This window comes from Periplaneta americana, chromosome 12, assembly GCF_040183065.1.
Source record: "Periplaneta americana isolate PAMFEO1 chromosome 12, P.americana_PAMFEO1_priV1, whole genome shotgun sequence".
Taxonomy (NCBI): domain Eukaryota; kingdom Metazoa; phylum Arthropoda; class Insecta; order Blattodea; family Blattidae; genus Periplaneta; species Periplaneta americana.
In genome coordinates, this window is record NC_091128.1 from 163,198,981 (window position 1) to 163,215,104 (window position 16,124).

Below are 16,124 nucleotides of genomic sequence, written 5' to 3' on the forward strand. Positions count from 1 at the left end.
CTGTACTCGAACTCAGGTCCCTCCAACTGTGGTCCACTGCACTCGAACTCAGGTCCCTCCAACTGCGGTCCACTGCACTCGAACTCAGGCCTTCGGATGCTGATGCAGATGCGGACGCACACTCGAGTCAAACTCCGGCACACAAGTCTGGCTTGCTTGCTCTGGCTTACTCACCGACTGAATAACTGAAAAACTACTGTCGTTCCTTCGCGTCCGTAATTTATAACCACAGCGACGTAGCCTCGAAAATTCCACACGTCTCTAGAGATGGCACTCCAGAAAAATCCAGAGCCCTCTCCTCTCTACCAGCACCAGATGCGCGCGCACTCTCTCTCTCCACTCTCTCGCCGCGTAGGCCCTTTCCCCTTACTTCTCTCCGCCGCGCGCCGTCCCCGTGCGATCTGCTTTCTTGCGGGACGCTGGTCGTGAGTTCGAATCTCACGTCGCTGTCACAATATTATATAGCATGCGAGAGTAAACAGAGACAAAATCTAATTTTACTGTCTTATAGCCTACTTATAAATTACTAATTACTTTATTAATATTTTATCTATTTTACATTTTAATATGACATTCAAATCATTCTCGAGTGCAATCGAATTGTTCTTTTATTTTTGTTTGCAGATATCATAATATTAGCCGTTTTCTACGCAACTTGCATGAAGTCAAAATGTTAGCCAAGTTAAACCATCCCAACATTGTGATGTACAAAGCCGCCTGGTTGGAACCAATAACCTCTACCTCAAACAGTCGGATTGCAGATGAAGATGTTAGTGATAGGAGTGATGCTGCCATTCCACACCCAACCATAAGCAGGTAATAGAGATGTATTTATTTGTTATGTACTGTATTAGTAAAGACCTGATTTTTTTTTTGATGAAGTAGATCTCCTGATTTCTGTGCTATACATGCTTCTATTTCGATGGATATTTCGTGAAATAAAATGCCATTTCAGCACTTCTCATTATCAATTTTTATTTAAGACACCTATCTATTTAAAATTATATATACACAATACAATGTTTTTTTTTTTAGTAGGTTATTTTACGACGCTTTATCAACAGCTTAGGTTATTTAGCATCTGAATGAGATGAAGGGGATAATGCTGGTGAAATGAGTCCGGGGTCCAGCACCGAAAGTTACCCAGCATTTGCTCATATTGGGTTGAGGGAAAACCCCGGAAAAAACCTCAACCAAGTAACTTGCCCCGACCGGGAATCGAACCCAAGCCACCTGGTTTCGCAGCCAGACGCGCTGACTGTTACTCCACAGGTGTGGACAATACAATGTTCTCAGGATTCAAATACGAGAGTTGTTTTTTTTCTCATCCAACTTCCGATGGTCCATAAAAAGAAGACAAGTTAAATAACAAAAAGAATTTAATACCAAAAGTTATGTACAAACATGGTTACTGTGGATGAACTTTCCAATGCCAGTGAGTTGAAATGGGCCTTAACGTTGTTTTGAAGCTCCTCTTTAGTCTGAAACCTCTACCCTCCTAGCTATTTTCTCAGTTCAGGGAAGAGGTGGAAGCCGTTCGGCACTGAGTTGAAATGATATGCCGGGTGTTCAAACATTTTCCATCGGAACTGCTCTTACATGATCCTCACTATACATCTGTACTTGTTGGATGATCGTTCACCTCTGCTGAGTCATGTGGAAGTGAGGTTAAAGTTGGCTGTTCGGCCTTCGCCCTTCATGGGCTGTTGTGTCACAGAATTTTATTATTATTGTCATCGTCATTATCAGCTTGTTCCTATTTTCTACTGTTGCTTTCAATTGTAGTTTTGAATTTGATGGTATTGTTTGGATGGCAGCTTTGCAATCTACCCACTACAATAATAGCAAGTAGGTACAGTAGTTGTGAATAAAGGATATTTTATTTGCTTTTTTTTTTTTTTTTTTTTTTTTCGGATTTACAATAATTGGATTTACTTTATGTTCCTGCCTTGTGGTAATGGAAGAGTTTATATTGGACGCCTACAATAGCTCCCTTTTTTTTTTTTTAAATAAGAGAGTCATCTGAATTTGTATATGTGTGTGTATGGATGCAACGAGAATTTTACTGGAAGCAGGTAAAGAAATAGGTTTGGAAGTAAATCCCGAAAAGACAAAGTATATGATTATGTCTCGTGACGAGAATATTGTACGAAATGGAAATATAAAAATTGGAGATTTATCTTTTGAAGAGGTGGAGAAGTTCAAATATCTGGGAGCAACAGTAACAAATACAAATGATACTCGGGAGGAAATTAAACACAGAATAAATATGGGAAATGCCTGTTATTATTCGGTTGAGAAAATTTTATCATCCAGTCTGCTGTCGTAAAATCTGAAAGTCAGAATTTATAAAACAGTTATATTACCGGTTCTGTATGGTTGTGAAACTTGGACTCTCACTTTGAGAGAGGAACATAGGTTAAGGGTGTTTGAGAATAAGGTGCTTAGGAAAATATTTGGGGCTAAGAGGGATGAAGTTATAGGAGAATGGAGAAAGTTACACAACACAGAACTGCACACATTGTATTCTTCACCTGACATAATTAGGAACATTAAATCCAGACGTTTGAGATGGGCAGGGCATGTAGCACGTATGGGCGAATCCAGAAATGCATATAGAGTGTTACTTGGGAGGCCGGAGGGAAAAAGACCTTTAGGGAGGCCGAGACGTAGATGGGAAGATAATATTAAAATGGATTTAAGGGAGGTGGGATATGATGATAGAGAATGGATTAATCTTGCTCAGGATAGGGACCAATGGCGGGCTTATGTGAGGGTGGCAATGAACCTCCGGGTTCCTTAAAAGCCAGTAAGTAAGTAAGTGTGTATGGATGCATGTGTGGGGCCAACTCTTCTGGGTATCTCTGGAGAATAGAAATGTAAGGTACAGCATACAGTTTTCACGGCAGCCTATTTATGAAGTCATGAATAATGAAATTTTGCTCTTAACTCTTATTTTTCTCCAGAAAATGTGACAGTCATAGCAGTGCAGATGATTCAAGCAGTATTGTGTTCAAGAACAGCGACTCCATCAGTATATGTAAAGAAGAAACAAACAACAATCCCACAAGTATTAGTGAAGCAGGACGTATCGAATTTCATCAGCAGCACAGCAAAGTTACAAGCCTTGCAACATCACATGAATCGTCTTGCACAACTGATGACAGTGATGTGTCAGTTGAGAAAGTTCTGGTGAAGTACCAAGGAGCCAGTGAACGCTTGGTCAATTTCTGGAAGCTTGAGAATGCTCCTGTTCAAGTAAGTTGATGCTTTGCACCCAGTCTAGTTACTTTACTACTGGTGCAAACAGATGTGATCACATTAGCTACTTCGTCGGATGATCAGGTAGCTGTGACAGTGACTGATCACACTGTCGTGCATCTGAAGAAAAGTAATAGTAGACTGGGTGTAGCTGTTTGTGGCACAACACAAAAATCTTCAATAAGTGGGATACATTAAATCCGCACTTCATTGGTCCCTCTCTCATTCTCAGTTTAGAGTCTTCTCTTTCTTCATCTATTGGACGTTTCCATTTATAAGGATCATCCCACTTAGCCTCTTCCAGACATCTCTATCCTCCGAAGATTTTTCACTCATTACATGATTTTTGTCTATTCCATCCCTCTTGCATTTAAGTTCTCCCTTATCTGGTCCAACCATCTCATTCTTAGGCATCCCATTGTCCTCTTTTCTTATTGTCTGTTCTCATCTCCAATGGTCTTTCTTGTAACTTCTCTGGTACCATCCTTTTAAGATGACCGAATCATTGTAAACTCTTTTGCTCAATATACTCCTGTAATGGTCTAACACCAGCTCGTTCTATAATCTCTGTATCTCTAATTCTATCCCTTCTAGTTTTTCTTCAATGCTTCTTAATATTTTCATCTCTGCTGCTTGCAGTCTACTTTTGTCCTTTGTTAATAGCCATGTTTCAGCCACTTAACTTAGTATAGGTATCGGTACCACATAAGTTTTATAAATGAAAATTTTGGATTCTTTTGTAATATCCCATTTTCACAAAATGTATTTAATGAAATTATAGAGTCTTCCACTTTCTTGGATTCTATGTGTAATTTATTTTTTATAACGCCCTTCTGAATCAAATTTGCTTCCTAAATATCCAAACTCTTTTGCTTTTACTGTATGTCCATCACATTTAATTTCCTTCTTAGGTGAATCCATCAGTTACAGTTTGTAGAGTAAATACTCAGGAGATAGCTGACAATTACACGTATATATTTTGTTTTCCTGGATATAGGACATAGGGATCTAACATTGTCATAAGAAATCTATGTATAAAAACAATGAAATAAAGGGATTTAACATTGTCATAAGAAGCCTATGTATAAAGACAATGAAATAACCCTAGGAATACCAACGGGAACGAGGGGGGGGGGGTTCTTTGTCCCCACCTTCTCCAAAATTTATATTTTAAAGATCGATGGCTGAGAACCAGACTGTCCTAAGTCCAACTTTTTATAAGAAAGCAATCTGTGATTCATTGTGTTCCAGTTCTTGTCTGCGTATATGAATCGAACAAAATTATAAATATTTATATTTCTCTTCATAAGGTTGTTATGAAGCTATTCCAAATTGTTTAATGAAGCTTTGGATGTCAGGAGCTTAAAACAGCTGTTCTGGAAAAAAAAAGTAGTAAAATGGACTTGGAACAGTTTGTTCTCAGCCATCGATATGTAATTGATATAATTATTAAAAATATGAAAATATTATTTGTCAGTTATGAATCCTTCTATCTTATTATATTATTGTTTAATCGTTTTCACTGATACTTTAACTGAAATACGAAAATATGTCAAGATGGACAAAAAATAGACCCCCCCCCTCTTTTGTTGAATTAATTGTTCGAAAATATACAATGACATTTCAATTTTTCTCTTTTATTATAGTGAATACTATTTGCTGACCTCAAATGTAAAAAAATTGTTCAAAATTAAACATTTTTCTAGTGGTCACAAAATACCCCCCCCTCCCTCCTTGGTATTGTATTTTGTTTAAAATAACTTGGTATTGCTAGAGTTAATCAGTGGGCCATGATTAGAAAGACTTCGACAATTTGTAAAACAGGAGAACATCGGGCTTTAACTTAGCAACCATTGGTGATAGTAAATGAATCACAAGCAATGCGTCACTTTAGAGACTCCCTGTAGTATAGTTTCACTTTTTTTTTCTTACTAATAGTGGATACTTGACTGTTCGCCATTCACCCATATGAAGTCAGTTGTGAAGACCAATTTACTGACAGATAATTTACATTAATTTAGTACATTGTAATTTCAGTGTAGTATAGTGAATTGTAAAATGATTTGATTGCAGCAAGACTGGGCCATCCTGTATGTACAGATGCAACTCTGTGAGAGAACGCTGAAAGAGTGGCTGGACTGGCGGAATGCACAGACTCCCCCAGTAGTGGATTTAAAACAAAGTGTTGCCATATTTCAGCAGATTGTGTCTGGAGTGTGCTACATCCATTCGCAGAACATTGTTCATCATGATATTAAGGTGAGTGATAACAAAACATTGCATTGCATTGAATTGATTGTTTCGAGTCATTTGTACTAAAATAGTATTACTACCATTTAGAGAAGAGAAGTGCATTTTAATTGAACTTTGTCATTCTTCAAACAAGACTAATTTTTCTGTTTCAAGTGAAGGCCAGGTGCGCTTAGAATGGGGCATGGAACATATTAACAAGGAACAGATTATAACAAACTAGTGGCTTGTGCAGCAAATGCTGCTGCAAACTAAGTTCGTTAGACTTTCAAATAAAATTTTTTTTCAGATTTATTTTCAATGAAGAATACTTGTCTTTTGATAGTTATTTGCATCCATAATAATGAAACCTACTCCCACTGAATGGATTTTTTTAGGCCAAATACTTTTTCTTGAACTTATCCAATTTCAGTTTTTGAGTTTCAACGCGAAAACGCAAGTATCAATGTCAGGACGATAGCAGTAGCTATTTCAGGTCATTGTGGATTGTAGGCAAAAATTAAAAAAAGTCAGGTTTACTAAGCTTTCGAACAATATCATTTTCGTATAGCTGCTGCATGTAGAACTTGAAATGTAGAGCGTAAAATCATTTTATCTTACTAAGAGATCTTGCTGAAATGATCTGGAGACTACAAAATTTTCTAGGCCTCTTATTTCATTAGTATGTAATACCTTTTGATCTTTCCTTAGGAACTGTAATTTTTGCGCTCTCTCGAGACAATACTGAAGACAATGACACATATCAATATCTACACTACACCGCCATTAAGTATATGAAAAAGACCCAACCCCACTGGGTTAATAAGTATAAAAATATTTGAATTTTAATAACAATATTATTATCTTACTTAAGTTTTATGGTTATATATAGCAGTAACTCAGTAAATTATAGAAATGAAGATCTAAATTAAGATATTCTCTACATTTACTTACATAACTTCAAAACGTTTCACTTTCACGTCATCAATATAGCATCAATATTATGTACAATTAATGAAAAATAGACGCATTATGATATTAACTATAATAATATTTAATTTCTAATGGTAATAATGTCATCAAACCACCTCAAGTTTCGTAGATTTGAATATCCAATACACAGCTGTACTCAGAAAATTACACACTGCAGAATCAGTTTTTAATAACAAATTGAATTGAGCTCTAAATATGTCGGCAATCTTGTAGGTCATGGCCTTCGTGTAATAGCGTATTGTTTATTGTAGTGTGTGTTTTGTTCTGAAATTCAGTCAAGTCGGCCGTGATTCAATAAAATTAGTTGGACTTTGAAAAATAGGAAAATTATGTAGGAAAATTGACATTTCACTGAAAACTTCTACTTTTCCGAAAAACTTTGGATGCCAGGCATGAAAATGAGGGGTCACTCATTAAAATCCGTTCAGCCGTTTTCCCGTAATTTCCATTACCAGTTCAAATTATATATATAGATTTTCATTGTATAAGCAATTTTTCCTTAATAATTAATGAATCAGCTTCTTACAATGCACACTATTATTATTTTCATTTCTGTAAATATAAATGAAACTATTTAAAATGAATGCTTGCTAATTGTACTGTCATGGCTTTTTATTAATTTACGGCCATGAAAATTTATTAAGTCATGTAGAAAATAGTGTAAAATATAATTTTTTTAAGCAACGTAAATTGCATATAATTTACACAGCCAACCCTGTCTGCTGCTGTGAAGTAATGGTTAACATGTCTGATTGTAAAACAAGTGGGCCTACGTTCAGAACATAGTTGGGAGAAGTTACCTGGTTGGGGTTTCCCCGTGGCTTTCCCTCAGCCAATTGAAACAGAATTCCTGGCTAACTTGCAGTGTTGGACCTCTGACTCATTTCGCCATCATTTCTTCATACCATTATCATCATTACCATAGCCTGGGTCATTATTATTGTATCTCCAGTGGGGGTTAGCCCTATTTTACATTTGTATGTTAGGGCTATAGTTTTACACAAAAAGATAAGCATAAAGAGAAATGGAAAAGAAAATTAAATTAGCTTATGCGATGTAAACAAAACATAAACAATCCGTAAATTAGGCATTCCGATTGCAAAACAAACATCAGGCATCAATTTGAGACATACAAACACATTAACAACACACATACGTAACACTTCTATAACACAAATATGCAGCTTTCCATACCATACATCATAAATTAATACACAATAGTCACACAAACATAAACTATAATTATGACATTGCGACGACATCAAGCATCCCATAACTGACTCACATACATAACAAATCAAGCATCCGTTACAACACATACACTTCAACATAGTAACCACACTTTTAAAAGTTACATATTTGGCTCCAAGAGGAATAAATAGGACACTGTTACTAATTACTGTTCTTCTGCAAGGTCTTAATACATCTGTAATAAATCTGTGAAATTCCTTTAAGTAACATTGCTTCAGAATATTTATCTTTAGGACTCATACTCATGTATGTTGTGGCTTTCATGTAACTGTTTTCTTAACGGGCACCAGTTTTTACAACGTGGCAGTTACATCACCCGACGTAAACCCCCATTATGCAAGGGGGACTGCACCTGTTGTTGGTCAACGGGTCCTTCGGACCTAGCCGGGAGGACTAAATAGATGTTATTTAGATCCACCGACCTTTCCCTCATGTGCCGCTGAGGGACACTGTTGTGCTGTGATAGGCCAGCAGAAATGAATGAAGACCACTTGACCTGTGAAGCATTAAGATCAGAAGAAACTACAGTTCAAAAGTATTGGAAAGCACGACTGCTAATGGCTTCATTGCCAAATGCAAGGCACTAGACAACAACAACAACAACAACAACATTGCTTCAGAAGAACTTTTGTTAATGGTGGTGAGAAAGTTGTATCGCACATGCTAAGATGGGTTTCTAGCCGGTATCTCTTGCATTCTTGTAGCGGACACTCGAATAATAGGTGTCCATAGCCTGGGTTAAGTTGATGGTTCAGAGTGCTGTATATGTACAAGAGCACAACTGTTCGGCGACAACAGTCATTCACAGAAACAAGAGCGGTAAGCACAATAAGCCTCGGACTGCAGTGCATGCATTCAGATTCCTCCTCCATATAAAAAAAAATGATGTGTGCATTACTTTGAATAGTGTAAATTGCATGGAAAGTTGAATACCTTAATATTCATTCCATGCTTGTTTCTTTCAGCCCAATAACATCTTCGTGAACCACTCCCTGGCCCAGGTGCAGGTTGGAGACTTCGGGCTGGCTTGCTTTTTGCAGCATTCCCCGGATGATGTGACTCTTCTGGCTCAGCCCCCAACTGAGCTGTCCACTCGACACAAGGGGGAGATAGGAACCAAGTTATATGCAGCCCCAGAACAACTCAGGGGTAAATGTAACCCAAAGGTAAGCCACATCAAAACTTCTGTCCCTATTGGTGAGCGTTTTTACTTAAAATATTGATTGTTTAGCTGTTAGTGATACAGATATAATAAACTTCACCCATCCTCACCTTTTATGTAATATACATTCTTATGAATGAGAGTCATTGGTTTTATATTACAGAGTCTGATTTGGTAGTAGAATATGAAAAAGCCTTCAGTAAAATTATAACTGTGAAATAGTTGAAGAAGAAAACGAATAATATGAAGAAAATGGGGCTAAGAAAAAACTAATATAAAGACTTAACTTATGGCTTTTAAGGAACCCCGAGGTTCATTGCCGCCCTCACGTAAGCCCGCCATTGGTCCCTATCCTGAGCAAGATTAATCCAGTCTCTACAGTCATATCCCACCTCCCTGAAATCCATTTTAATATTATCCTCCCATTTACATCTCGGTCTCCCCAAGATCTTTTTCCCCTCCAGCCTCCCAACTAACATTCTATATGCATTTCTGGATTCGCCCGTACTTGCTACATGCCCTGCCCATCTCAAACGTCTGGATTTAATGTTCCTAATTATGTCAGGTGAAGAATACAATGCGTGCAGCTCTGTGTTGAGTAACTTTCTCCATTCTTCATCCCTCTTAGCCCCGAATATTTTCCTAAGAACCTTATTCTCAAACACCTTAATCTCTGTTCCTCTCATCAAAGTGAGAGTCCAAGTTTCACAACCATAAAGAACAACCGGTAATATAACTGTTTTATAAATTCTAACTTTCAGATTTTTTGGCAGCAGACTAGATGACAGAAGCTTCTCAATCAAATAATAACAGGCATTTCCAATATTTATTCTGCGTTTAATTTCCTCCCAAGTGTCATTTATATTTGTTACTGTTGCTCCAAGATATATAAATTTGTGCTATTGTAGAAAAAACATTGTATGACAAACTTGTAACATAAATAAATATTATGCTCATATTTTGAAGTGACTATAATGATTCAACTCAACAAGTACTAATTATGCAGTGCTATACTTACTATTAAATAGCAGTACATGCATACTGAAATGCTTTATCACAATTATCATTGAAATGCAGGTATTTACTTAAAAACTAACAGTAACAGCATTTACTATCTTTTCATTCACTCCACTCGTTGTTCCTTCTTTTAGAGATTGAAAATGGTACCAAATTGCCAGTTTTCAGTGTTGCATTTCAAGTACTCATTTGTTAGTACTGTTCATCACTCATTCATTTGTGTATTTCCCCCATCTTGCTCCTTCTCTGTTTCATTTAACATTTTCTCACCAAGGAATTCATTTTTTAGAATATGTACAGACTGTTCAAGTCTGTTTTGGCGAAACCATTGTGTCAGTATCTGTAATAGTTTTGAAGTTACGAATTTGAATGCGTATTTCAGTGCTTCATAATGTGATGACTTTGCTTGCCTTGCAGAGTGACTTGTACAGCCTTGGAATAGTGCTGTTCGAGCTACTGCAACCATTCAGCACAGATATGGAACGCGTCAAACTTACCACGAAACTCAGATCTGGTCACATTCCTTCTGAACTTAGTGTAATGGCACCAAAACTGGTGAGTTATGACTTATGGGTATAGTAAGAATAAGAAGATTATTGCTACAACACTTACATAGAATTATTACTTTCCTTTACGAATTTGTTAAGCTTAAACCCGTAATATGTAATATCATTCACAGCAAGAGAAAGGAACTGAATTTGTATGCAGTAGAACCTCTATTATCCGTGCTAATGAAGGGGGGAGGGGGGTGCACTGAGTTGTTAATCGAAAAAATCGGATAATCCGTAAGATACAGGGGCGAATGCTAGTCACGAAAGTTAGGCTTGCTCTTTTATTCATAGGGGAAGATGGGAGGATATAATAATTCATAATTAATTAATAAAAATAATCAGACCCACATAAATAATTTATTTTATAATTATGAAATGATTATGAGTCATGGATCATATTCGCTTATCAGATGTAGAAGTTCGATATAATATAACAAACATGGCCAACAAAACAGTTTATTTAGTTTTTTCGACCCTGCCAACCAATGCATATTGTTGTATTGAGCGCACATATTCCCTATGTCTGTCTTCTCTTGAATAGTCCTTCGGGAAAATGGATTTAATAATACAGTTTCAATAACACACAATTCCGAACTCATTGCAATACTTCAAATTAATGTTTAAGAATTAATAATACATGCAGCAGCTAACTCAATTACATTGCACTCGCAAATCACAGCACATTCCCGCTGCCAATACTGCTCTGTGTAACGTTAAATAGTCGTTGGTGTAGCTCTCGGACCAGAGCTTCAAACAACACATAATAGAAGCATGTGCGCCTGGGACGGAGGCACTTGCGCACGCATCATATTCTCGCTATTTCTACGTCTTTCTTGTAGCTCCGAAAAACGAGCAAGCGTTGCGATACTTGCAGTGTGCAACCTGCGGATGGTATTACGCCTATACAATATTCCAAAAATAAAAATAAATTTTCATGTACATAATCCCATTTTGAGAAATACACATTCTACGAAAATATTGGGCTTCCGCAGCAAGCATAGCATGCCCTGAGAAATCGCTGCTGGTAAGATATAATATTTTCATGAAGTAAGTGCATAATACAGTTTCGTAATTTCCTCTATGGTGTAGTGTTTAACATGCTAGTTAGTGGATCAGAAGTTTACTAATTTAAGTTTGATTGTCAACGATGGATTTTTACTTACTTAATACATGTGTCCAGCTATAAGCTGATTACATGATGTCCACTGTAGATCAAATATGCAATTCTCCAGAGCTATAGATTGGTGAGAATTTCGTATAGCGAGTGGTTTTTCATTCTTTCCTGCAGTTTATGGTTGGTTTTACTATATTAAAGTAGGATGTGTTCTATTGTTTCTTTTTCTGTTAAACATATTTACATAGTGGTGACTCTGATAATTTAAAGCAGTGCAGGTAAGCTTCCATAACAAGGTATCCAATTCTAACCCGTGCAGCAAAAGCTTGTATCTGTCTGGGAATATCACAGTAGATTTTAATATTTCAAAATTTTCCATATTGCTCTTTCTGTTTGTCCACTTAACCAATCTTCTGTCCATTGCTTGTTTATCATGCTATGAATATTATTTATTATTTTGTCAAGGAAATCTGTAGCTTGTGGTATTGGTAAAAGGTTTGATGCAGTTTTTGCTATTTCATCTACTATCTCGTTACTTCGCCTCTGTCGGCAGCACAAAAAAGAGCGAAAGAAAGGCAGTTGGATAATCCGCCGATCAGTTAATAGCATGACGGATAATCGGGGTTCTACTGTATGTGATTGCCATTGATGTGAATATCTAAAGTGACAGTTTTCGTAATAAATGCTAAGCACATACCATTCCACATATTGAAGTGATAAAAAAGTGGCCCTTATCATATATATATATATATATATATATATATATATATAGTTAATTTTAAAATATGCATTAAATAGGTTACATTAGTATTTGCTTTTAATTTGAGATAAATGTGTAATTATTGGACTAGGCTCAACTGATCACCCTCCTGGTGTCTACATCACCAACAGACCGACCATCAGCTGAAGAGCTTCAGACAATGTTGGTACCACTGATAAAGGAAACAAATGACGCTGAAAATATAGACAATAAAAATGAAACAATCCAACAGCTACTAGCTGTGATCTCTCAGCGGGACCGCGAAATTGAGGAACTGAGACAACAACTTCAACTACTGCAGGCCAGTGGAAGCAAAAAGTAAAACACCAAATGACGCTTAGGACCTGACGAGTAGTAGTAAGTTGAGTTAACATGCCATGTGTACTTATTTATTATTTTTGTAATATACGTCCACAGACTTTGGGGACATACACGTATTTCTACGGGTCATGTATCATGATCCAGTTGACTAAAACCATGATGGTGGATAGAACTTAAGTTTTAATGTATTTAGGAGGACATTGAAATATAAGTTTTGTGATAAGAATACCGCATTTTGTAGTAAATATCTACTCCAATTATTGGATTTTCTGGTCCATTCCATCCTCACTCTTGTAAGGGTGAAAGCATTGGTTCCCCTTCCCAGTCCACCAGCATTGAATGACTTCTCTATGACTTGTCTACAACCATGTGGCGGATTACAACAAACTCGTGCTCACGGAAAAAATAACGAAGTATTTCCGACCACAATAATTATAACAATAAACTGTTTACAAATGAGACGTTCTTTGTGATTATTCTGAATACAGAAGTATTCATTTTCCTCATTTCTCTTTAAACTAGTACTTTCCAACCGATATTTCTTCGAATTTCACCTCTAGACAGCAGTGGCGTAGCGTCAATGTAAGCTAAAAAGCTCAGCTTCCCCAGTTAATAATAATTTCATAATAAACCTGCAGTTTATGAAGAAAATTATTTATTAATTTTAATAGAATTTATATTTACGCATTAAATATTGTGATGCGGCAGCTCAGGATGATTTGTGATGCAGCAGTAAACAAGAAGCCTGCACACACCAGCTTCCAAGCAGACCGGTTTCCTCTGTGTAATCCACCCGCAGATTTTCCATCCCTTCCTAAGCTACCCTAGTCGCAAGGCTCGCAAGAAGCTAGCTTTAACATTTAAAATAAGTAGTTTCCGAGTTATCCCTTTTCGTCAGTTGTGTTCAGTTGAAGTGTTAGTGTGCATTGTGGCTGATATAATAAATAATGAGCGAAATAACAGTTCCTGACACTAATTTACTTGAATTTTTTTTAGGACAATTGTATTATCAAGACCGACTGACGAACAAAAGTGTGATTTAAAAAACAAATGACCGACTCCCTTGCTGTGAATGAAGGACACAACCAAAAGACAGACGCATACTTACGTAATGTTACTAATATTGTGATTTCTCTAAGTATGACAGGGAGTGAGCTAATGTTATACGTATACGTGTCTATTTGTTAAGAGATATGTGTAAACCGTGAAATCGTATTTTATTACGTATCATTTGAGGTCATGCCTTATTGGTGTTACTTACGATGTTCCAACCAATCTTCGACTGCTGACTTGAAATTGACTACTATTTATTTTAAGACTGTATTTTTGTAATACGTTTTCTCATATTGCATGAAAGACAACTTGAGTTAGCTTTCCCTACTCAAAATTTCATGCTACGCCACTGCTAGACAATGAATCTTCTATACCTTGTCATGTGGATGATGTGTGGCCTTGAGGGAAGGGATGAATAACGTCTCGCTTGTGACGTATGCTACAATTGGAGCATAGTTCTGCATCGCTGCTTTAGTGTGTCAGTGTATTATTATCTATGACTGCATTTTAAGGGTCCTTTCAGAAGAGGCCACTTTAGTGTCACTGCTTTATAAATTAAATTTTTTTTAGAGAATTTTTTAGTCTTCCAGTGAACCTGGACGAAGGAGGAGATACACTTTTGGCAACTTTGCTCAAACGGAAAAAAGAATAGATGTAAAAATAGAAGAAGAAACTGGGTTCATCATTAGTTTTGGAAAGACTGAATCAAGGACTATTCTATATCTTGTTTGATGATTTACATCAGGATGGTAAAAAATATTTAAAAATATGTAAATGAGGGACAATATGGTATAAAACATATTTTTGTTTAATATTTAAGAATTAAAAATTAAATATAATAGACAGCAACATGAAACCATTCATAGCACGTAATTCAACCAATAGGCTATATTACAATAGGTGTCTGTAGTGTAATGATAAAGTCAACTGTAAAGTGTAACTGAACCCAGGTTCGAATCTGAGATCAACTAGCTTTAATTATCTCTTTGTTAATTTATTTGTATTATTTTAGATACGTTATTTTATTTTAAAGTAGTTTTTACTACTTATTGTTAGGTTTCGCAACAAGCTGTTTTCACGGTGATGGGTTATTAGCCCTTCGCCCAACCCCCAAACTAGAGGACCACCCTTTATCGGCTGTCCACGACTGCTTATTCAATATATTCGCAGCTATAGGGAAAACGCGGAAATTCTACTTGAAGCAAGTAAAACAATAGGGTTGGAAGTAAATCCGGAAAAGATAAAGTATATGATTATGTCTCATGACGAGAATATTGTACGAAATGGAACTATAAAAATTGGAGATTTATCCTTTGAAGAGGTGGAAAAATTCAAATATCTTGGAGTAACAGTAACAAATATAAATGATACTCGGGAGGAAATTAAACGCAGAATAAATATGGGAAATGCCTGTTATTATTCGGTTGAGAAAATTTTATCATCCAGTCTGCTGTCGAAAAATCTGAAAGTCAGAATTTATAAAACAGTTATATTACTGGTTGTTCTGTATGGCTGTGAAACTTGGACTCTCACTTTGAGAGAGAAACATAGGTTAAGGGTGTTTGAGAATAAGGTTCTTAGGAAAATATTTGGGGCTAAGAGGGATGAAGTTACAGGAGAATGGAGAAAGTTACACAACGCAGAGCTGCACGCATTGTATTCTTCACCTGACATAATTAGGAACATTAAATCCAGACGTTTGTGATGGGTAGGGCATGTAGCACATATGGGCGAATCCAGAAATGCATATAGAGTGTTAGTTGGGAGGCGGAGGGAAAAAGACCTTGGGGAGGCCGAGACGTATATGGGAGGATAATATTAAAATGTATTTAAGGGAGGTGGGATATGATGGTAGAGAGTGGATTAATCTTGCTCAGGATAGGGACCGATGGTGGGCTTATGTGAGGGTGGCAATGAACCTCCGGGTTCCTTAAAAGCCAGTAAGTAAGTTTATACTACATAAATATCAGTAATTCGCACTAGTTCAGACATTTAATTGTCTAGTTTATGGTTGTATTATTTATTATTATCGTCATTCTATATATTATTCTGTTGTAACAGCCTGTATGCTGTCATGACGGTGTAGGGAATTGGTGGCCCAACAGAAGTCTGTTAGAAGCACCATGAATGCGCTACTCACACGCCACTAAAATAGTGGCCTGGCTGTGGCCCCATCTGAAACCTACCATGTAATTGTATAGCGACGAGAAGCGCTAGTTTTAGTGGCCGCCACCAGCGGCGAAGCCAACCACTCTGAGCATCTGCAGCACAACTGATTTTGTAGTTGTGGCTGTGTCTGAAGGCCTCCATTTAAATACATTATTCACAAGCAGCAGCGCATCTAAAAGTGGCCTCGTCTGAAGGGACTCTAAAGGGATGGATAATCTACTGTTCAATTAGCAGACGACAGAG

At 36.9% G+C, this 16,124-nt stretch overlaps 1 protein-coding gene across 3 annotated transcripts in view; it reads left to right on the plus strand.

The window, feature by feature from the left end:
* LOC138711130 (eukaryotic translation initiation factor 2-alpha kinase 1-like) overlaps positions 1-12,885 on the plus strand; it is a 50,582-nt gene extending 37,697 nt beyond the window's left edge. For all 3 annotated transcript variants that reach the window (XM_069842477.1, XM_069842475.1, XM_069842476.1), the window contains 6 exons: positions 625-816; positions 2,967-3,258; positions 5,335-5,520; positions 8,700-8,900; positions 10,331-10,468; positions 12,430-12,885. In XM_069842477.1, coding sequence (XP_069698578.1) covers positions 625-816; positions 2,967-3,258; positions 5,335-5,520; positions 8,700-8,900; positions 10,331-10,468; positions 12,430-12,660 — 1,240 coding nt within the window. In that variant the 3' untranslated portion in view covers positions 12,661-12,885. The remainder of the gene's footprint in view (positions 1-624; positions 817-2,966; positions 3,259-5,334; positions 5,521-8,699; positions 8,901-10,330; positions 10,469-12,429) is intronic.
* The last annotated feature ends 3,239 nt before the right edge of the window (positions 12,886-16,124 follow it).